Here is a 7793-nt window from a genome sequence, read left to right on the forward strand (position 1 = left end):
GTGGGCAGATGAAAACTTAAGTAAAAGGATGGTAGAAAAACTAGTAGAGTAATAAAAAAAGGGATACAATGAGGTGATCTCAGTGGCTGAGGATGGGATAAAGACGAAATGTCTTGAGTAGTGCCTGGCACAGGCCAGGGCACAGAACATGCCCTGGTTTGATTATTGATGAAATGAGGGCAGGAAGGCTTTGTGGGAACCAGGAACGTGACTGAGGAGTGTGAAGAGCAGCTGAGAGCACCGGGGCAACCGGGTAATAGAAAGTCAGGTTTCTGGGGTGATAAAATGTGTGTAAGCTTCACTCCTTCCCTCCTTCCTGGACACATGTTTGGAGCTCAGCTACCTCTTGGGAAAGAGATGGGACTGCCTGGCTGCCAGACTGCACAAGTCCAGTATGAGCAGAAGGCCGTCCATGGTACCAGCTTCATTCCTATGAGACCTGCAGGGTTGGGACAGCAAGGAAGACAACAGTAACCTCAGTTGGTGCAGAGTCACCAAATCCCAACAGCTGCTTCCAATTAGCAGATAGCTCAGTGCGAGGGGCTGGCTTGACTGGTCCAGGCCCAGCCTGTGTAATGTGAGCCAGACTGCCCTGCTCCCCTTCTGTCCCTCCCACTATCGGGCACTGAGTTTCCTAGGAACAAATGGCAGCGAGAGCCTCCAAAGGAGCGGTGAGCAGCACAGTCTGTCCAGGGAGGAGGCTGGGGTCCAAGGCATTCTAAGGGGGCTGACAGGAAGGGTGCTGCCATGTGCAGAGGCATTTCTAGGCCTGGGATGATACACCAAGGCACCAGGAGAGCCCAGACTACACTTAGGTGATAAGCCATGCTTAGAAAACGTGCATAAGGAATTACAGAAGGACCAATCCCTGCCAGCCTGATGGTGCCACTGCATCCCCTGTCAGCCACGGAGAAGGGAAGCAGGCCCACCCCGGCACTGGCAGAGAAGCTGGAACGACGGCGCCCACTCTGCACGCCACAAACAGATGTCAGAGGGTTTGCTGTGCAAATCCTCCACCAAAGCTGCACATGCTGCTGATGCCGTACCCAGCGCTTCATGAGGGGCCGTGACTCATGTACTGATGTGTTTAAGACTCCAGATCAGGAAGGATGTAGAGCCCCGTTTCATCTTTGCTGAGCACCCCTCGCTGTGCTGGGATATGCTCTTCTGCTCTACATTCATGCAGGTCTCTCTCAAGACTTTCAGATTTTCCACCCTCAAGGCCAAGCACGGTCCAGCCTTGCCTGCAGTGCAGCCCTAACCCAAAAACTGTCATCCTCTGCTGTCTGTTATGACCTACAGCCATCTCTGTGCCTCCCGGCCCTATCTCCTTACACCTGCATCTGCAACACCAGCATCTCCACTGCTCACTCCCACAGCTGCCACGCAGCCTTATCTCCTTCTGACATTGAACCCAAGCAGCGGTAGCCATTCTCTAAGGATGCAGTCAAGCTCCACTTCATTCCCGTGGATTCAATTTCTGTGCCACACGAGGGCTTCCTTCAGGCTGTCCTGCCTCTGAAAACGTTATCCTTACAAAGGAAGCCCTAATAAAAGCTCCTCACGCAAAAGCCAGTTCCCACAGGCTCGGCCCACAGACATCTCAGCAGTGGCTGCCATACAGTGCCCCCGCCATACAGTGCCCCCGCCATACAGTGCCCCTGCCATACAGTGCCATACAGTGCCATACAGTGCCATACAGTGCCCCTGCCATACTGCGTGCCCACTGCAGACATGCCCGGGGGTGTCGATTCTCCCTGGCCGTCGGGCTGCCCGTCCCCTGGCGCTCCCCGTCTGTCGGGTCTCCCCTTGTCCCGCGGCGCCTGTCGGTGCTCCCCGCCCCTCGAGGACGCCGATCCGCCGCGCTCCCGTTCCTCCTGGCGCTGCCGATGTCCGCCTTACACGGCGGTTCCGGGGCTGTCCCCGGTGTCTGATCGCCGCAGTCTCGGTTCCAGCACAACGCCCGTCCCTGCCCCCCGCTCCGCTCGGCCGCAGCCCCCGCCCGGCGCCTCCCCGGCTCCTCGGCCGTGCCCGCCGCTCTCCCGCCCCGCAGCGGCTCAGCCCCGCGGTTCCGTCCCGTCCCGCTCCCGGCTGCTCTCGGTGCCGTCGCTGCCGCTGGGCTGATCCCGGGATCCCGCCGTGGATCCGCGGAGCTGCTCCGCCGCGGGCGCAGCCCCCACACCCCCCCCCCCCCACCATTGTCTGCGCGGCGGAGGCAGAACAAAGCGCCCGGTCCAGTTCGGCCCGGCCCGGCCCGGCCCGCGCAGATGCGGCTGTTCGGCTGCAGGCGGGGAGCGGATCGGTCCGGCGCTGGCACTTACACCTCGCGTCCCGCGCCGGCACAGCTCACATCCCGCACGATCCGGTCCCGGCGACACGTCCCGCAGCCGCCCCGGTACCGCGATGCTCCGGCGCCGAGACCGCTCCGGTACCGCCGGCCGCCCCGGTACCTTCAACGTGTTGCGGTGCCCCCACCCCGTCCCCCCGGTGCCGCGGCCGCCCCGCTCGGAGCTCGGCTGCAGGCGGCGGGTCGGCGCTGGCTCGGCGCGGAGGCTCCTGCTGAAACCCGACCCAGCGCCGCCCTCAGCCCCTCTCTCCCCCCGCCGCCCCCATCCCCGCCCCGACACCGCAGCGCGCCGCCGGAGCGCGGTCCCGGGCCGGGGTCCGCGGAGGTGGGTGGAAGCGGTGGGGAACGGGACGCGGGGCAGGAAGGGAACAACGGGAGGAGGGGGGGAAGGAAAGGCTGGGAGGGATAAAAAGGATCGGGTGGGAGGCGATGGGCGCCAGGAGCTCGGGGAAGTGAGAAGAGGTGGGAAAGAGCGAAGAGCGAGGACGGGGCTGGGAAGGGCCGGGGCAGGGAGAGGGCTGGGCAAAAAGAGATGGAAAGGGACGGTGGATGGTATCGGAGGGATGCGGGTCACAGAGGCACGGCCCGTTTCTAGTCTGCCACAGTTCCTTCTTCAAACACAAGCACAGTGTGGGGGGTTGGAGCTTCGTGAATCTTGAGGTCCTTTCCAACCCAACACATTCTATGATTCCGTGCTTCTGTAACCTGAAAACCTTGTGTTGAGGCTCCTAATGCCTGGGAAGGACAACAGCCATCTGCAGTGCCTGCCATCCAAGTTACTGGAACCCCACCACCCTGTACGAAGAATAAATACTGGACAAGAGCGGGTGATTGTCCAGGCTGCTCCCTTGGCTGGAAGTGGCCACCTAGACTAGTTTTCTCTGTTCCAGACTGTCCAGGTCACAGCAGTGTTGGTGTATTGACCAGCAGTGCTGCCCTGGTCTTGTTCAACATTGACAGCTCTGATGGGGGGCAGTGCCCACCCTCAGTCAGTGCACCAAAGCTGGGAGCAGTGGCGGGCACACCGGAAGGCTGAGCTGCCATTCAGCAAGAAGTGGACAGGTTGGAGAGCTGGGCCAACAAGAAACCAATGAGGTTTAGCAAGAGCAAGTGTAGAGTCTTCCAGCTGGGAAGGAATGACTGCAAGTATCAGTGGAGGCTGGGCTGTGAGCTGCTGGAGAGGAGCTCTGCAGAGTAGGGCCTGGGTGTCCCGGTGGGTGACAGGTTGGCCATGAAGCAGCAGTGTGCCATGGCGGCCAAGAAGGCCAGTGGGATCCTGGGGTGCATTGAAAGGAGCGTGGCCAGCAGGGGAAGGGAGGTGATTGTCCCCCTCTGCTCAGCTCTTGTGAGCTCATATCTCAGTGCTGCGTCCAGGCCTGGGGCTTCCAGCACAGGAAGGACATGGAGCTCTTGGAGTGGGTGCAGAGGTGGGCACTGAGATGGGCAGAGGGCTGGAGCAGCTCTGCTATGAGGAAAGGTTGAGGGAACTGGGCTGGTTTGGGTTGGAGAAGAGAAGGCTGCAGGGAGACCTCATTGCGGGCATCCAGTACTTGAAGGGAGCGAATAAACAGGAGGGGGAAGGGAACGGCTGTTTGTGAGGGTGGGCAGTGATGGGACAAGGGGGAATGGTTTGAAAGTGAGACAGGGGAGGTTTAGGTTGGATCTTAGGAGGAAGTTTTTCCCCCAGAGGGTGGTGACGCACTGGAACAGGTTGCCCAAGGAGGCTGTGGATGCCCCATCCCTGCAGGCATTCAAGGCCAGGCTGGATGTGGCTCTGGGCAGCCTGGGCTGCTGGTTGGTGACCCTGCACACAGCAGGGGGTTGGAACTGGGTGAGCGCTGTCGGCCTTTGCAACCCAGGCCATGCTATGATTCCATGATTCTATGATATTCTGTTTCTTTCCTTTTAAATCTTCCTCCCTAAGATTATAGGGAAGCGGGAGGAAATTCAGAAGAGGGCTGCAGGATGGGTTCATATCACCTTCAATGCAAGGAACAATTTAGTCTCTGTTCAGAGAAGGAGAGAGATGAGAGGAGTGTGAAAGAAGACAATGAATTGATGAGTTCTCTGTGCAGAGCTTGTTCAGCTCTGCAAATCTGATTCGGTTCATACACTGCTTCTCCCAATATAAGAGAAGAATGAAATGTGGCAAACTGATGCCAAGATTGAAAGAAATAAGGTGATACTTCACATGAGGGCCCACGGACCCGGGGAACTCTTTCCCATGGGATGCTATGGATGCTCAGTATTAGCATTGGCTCAAGGGCTGTCTGGATTAGTTCACAGAAAAGAAATTCTTGGAGGGTTCCTGAACAGAAGAAACTGCCTCCAGGTTGTGAACTCTGTGAGTTGCAAAGAACTGGGTCATAGAGTGGAGTGAAGTGAAATGGAGCACATTTCTCCTATTTTTCCACACCTTCCTGTGCAACTGTTTGTACCTACTGCTGGAGACTGCTCCAGGGCTAGAAGGAGTCTTGGGCTGGCTCCCAGAGAGACAGACATTACAGGAAACTGGAGACCTGGTCACAAGTGATACAGAGAAAGATGAAGTGCTCAATGACTTCTTTGCCTCAGTCTTCACCAGCAAGGGCTCTAGCCACACCACCCAAGATGCAGAAAGCAATGGTAAGAACTTGGGGAAGGCAGATCTGAAGATCAGGTTCAAGACCATCTAAAGAACCTGAAGGTGCACAACTCCATGGGACCTGATGAGATCCATCCAAGGGTTCTGAGGGAACTGGCAGATGAAGTTGCTGAGCCACCATCCATCACATTTGGAAGGTCATAGCAGTCTGGTGAGGCTCCCACTGATTGGAAAAGGGGAAACATAACCCCCATTTTCAAGAAGGGAAAAAAGAAGATCCAGGGAACTACAGGCGAGTCTCACCTCCGTGCCTGGCAAGAACATGGAGCAGATCCTTTTGAAGGCCCTACTAAGGCACATAGAAAAAAAAGGCAAGGCAATTGGTGGTAACCAGCATGGCTTCACCAAGGGCAAATCATGCCTGACAAACGTGGTGGCCTTTTATGACAGAGTTACAGCATCAGTGAATAAAGGAAGAGCAACTGACATCATATATCTGGACTTGTACAAAGCATGTGACAATGTCCCGTGTGTAATCCTGGTCGCTAAATTGGGGAAAAATGGATTAGATGAATGGACCATTCACTGGGTAAGGAACTAGCTGAATGGTCACACTCAGAGAGTTGCGGTCAGCATCTCAGTGTCTAGATGACATTGTCTAGCTCAGTGTCCAAGTGGAGAGCTCAGTGTCCAAATGGAAATCTCAATGTCCAAGTGGAGACCAGTGATGAGTGTTGCTCCTCAGGGACTGCTGTTATTTAACGTCTTTGTAGGTGACTTGGACAGTGGTATTGAGTGCACCCTCAGCAAGTTTGCAGATGACACCAAGTTGAGTGGTGCAACTGACACAGAAGAGGGATGTCATCCAGAGGGACTTGGACAGGCTTGAGAGGTGGGTCCATGCCAGCCTCACAAAGTTCAACAAGGCCAAGCACAAGGGCCTGCAGCTGGGTCGGACCAGTCTGAAGCACAGATACAGACTGGGCAGAGAATGGCTGGAGAGCAGCTCTGAGCTGAAGGATTTGGGGATGTCAGTGATGAAAGACTCAACACGAGCCAGCAGTGTGCACTTGCAGCCCAGAAGGCCAACCGCACCCTGGGCTGCATCAAGAGAAGTGTGGCCAGCAGATCAAGGGAGGTGATTCTGCCCATCTGCTCTGCTCTCCTGAGACCCCACCTGGAGTACAGCACGCAGTTCTGCAGCCCCCAACACAAGAAGGGCAGGGAGCTGTTGGAGCAGGTCCAGAGGAGGGCCACAAAGATGATCAGAGGGCTGGAGCACCTGCACTGTGGGGGCAGGCTGAGAGATATGGGGCTCTTCAGCCCAGAGGAGAGAAGGTTGCGGGGTGACTTTATAGTGAGTGGCCTTCCAGTAGCTGAAGGGGCTACAGGAAAGCTGGGGACAGACTTTTTATAAGCGACATGATGAAGGGAAATCATGTGTGCCCCGGTGGCGCAGTGGTTAAGGACGCCACCTTGCAATACTGGGGCCCGGGGTTCGAATCCCCCCTGTGGTGCAAGTGGTAGAAGTGCCGCTCTGCTACACAGAGGCTCGAATCCTGGTGGTTGGACTCAATGATCTCTAAGGTCCCTTCCAACCCGCACGAGACTGTGATACTGTGCAATGGTTTTAAACTGGAGGAGGGTAGATTTAGAGTAGATATCAGGATGTTGAGATGCTGGTGCAGGTTGTTGATACAGGGGCATCCTCAAGGCTGTGGATGCCCCCTGCCTGGAAGCACTCAAGGCCAGGCTGGATGGGGCTGGGAGCAACCTGGGGTATGGGAGGTGTCCCTGCCTACAGCAGGGGGTTGGAAAGAGATGGACTGAAGGGTCTCTTTCAGCCCAAACCATTCTGTGATTCTGTAATTTGAAAAGCCTTTGAAAGAAGGCCACGAAGTATAGAGGGAGCATTGCAAGGTTATCTTAGATAGCAAATGGAGCTGCTACCTCAGCTTCAAAGCTCTATATTCACATCTTGGTCAAAAAGAAATGCTAGTTCACTGCTGTTGGGTGTAATCTGACTAGCTGACTTTGAACCTTACTATGGAAGAGTTATTAATCTCTTGGTTGTCTAAATGGGTACAAATCTCCTGCCACATATGGTTCTTGCAATAGACATATTTCTGTGCCACAGGTTTTGTTCGTGAGCAGCAGGGAGCTCTAAATGTGAGGTCTTGTTGGGCCTGATGTGTTGGATGGCTTTAGTGTAGAGCAGGGCAAATTCATGTCTTCCAATAATTAATTACTGTAAATGATTACAATCAAAGAACTTTTTTGAAGATTGAAGCAGTCCACCTAGAAGAAGGTGGACTGAGCAGTGGTTATAACATCATACTCAGATAACGCTTAAGGTAGCAATACGTTGCCATCTCCTTCCCTTAGGTCCTATTCCTGGCATGTCATATCCTGAATGTGACTCCTGCAGTCTGTGTTCTTTCCAGGGCTCCATTCATCTCAGTTGTAAATGCCTTAGCACTTGATTGTGAAACCTGCGTCCTTTAGTGGAATTCTCTAGCACAGTAAAACCTTTGAAATAACCGGGCTTGAAAAGTTTTCCTTTGTTACCTCCGCATCTTAAACTGACATTATACCACACGTTTTGCAGGCTGAGCGCTTCTGCTCATTGTTTCACTGGTCCCAGCCCCGGACTCGTCTATGATTTTCCGGTTTCATGCATTCTCATCTTTTAGATCTCTTGTATTTTGACTTGGGATTTCTCAAACAGATCATTTGGTATTAAGTTATAGCAGCACCTAAAGGTTAAGTCTTCAAGCGCAGAAATAAAACAATTCATTTCCAGAAGACAAAATAATCAAAAGTGAGACCTACATGTAAGCAGATGAAATAAAGAACATGGAA

General features: G+C 54.6%; 2 protein-coding genes across 3 annotated transcripts in view; one reads left to right on the forward strand and one right to left on the reverse strand.

Moving 5' to 3' along the window:
* Positions 1 to 7793, reverse strand: part of DCHS1 (dachsous cadherin-related 1) — a 69649-nt gene that overhangs the window by 46111 nt on the left and 15745 nt on the right. Inside the window, exon 1 of one of the 2 annotated variants that reach the window (XM_015852535.3) lies at positions 2322 to 2460. The exons of the other annotated variant lie outside the window; for it this stretch is intronic. The gene's annotated coding sequence lies outside the window, so the exon portion shown is untranslated. Of the gene's footprint in view, positions 1 to 2321; positions 2461 to 7793 lie in introns of those variants that run through there. 2 annotated transcript variants of the gene reach the window in all.
* Positions 1735 to 7476, forward strand: LOC146762923 (uncharacterized). Its single transcript, XM_085542270.1, has 3 exons — positions 1735 to 1908; positions 1956 to 2672; positions 4272 to 7476. The coding sequence occupies exons 1-3, from the start codon at positions 1735 to 1737 to the stop codon at positions 4386 to 4388; spliced, it is 1008 nt and encodes a 335-aa protein (XP_085398396.1). The 3' UTR covers positions 4389 to 7476.

The sequence above is a fragment of the Coturnix japonica genome, chromosome 1, assembly GCF_054131305.1.
Source record: "Coturnix japonica strain WE chromosome 1, WE-NBRP24, whole genome shotgun sequence".
NCBI lineage: Eukaryota > Metazoa > Chordata > Aves > Galliformes > Phasianidae > Coturnix > Coturnix japonica.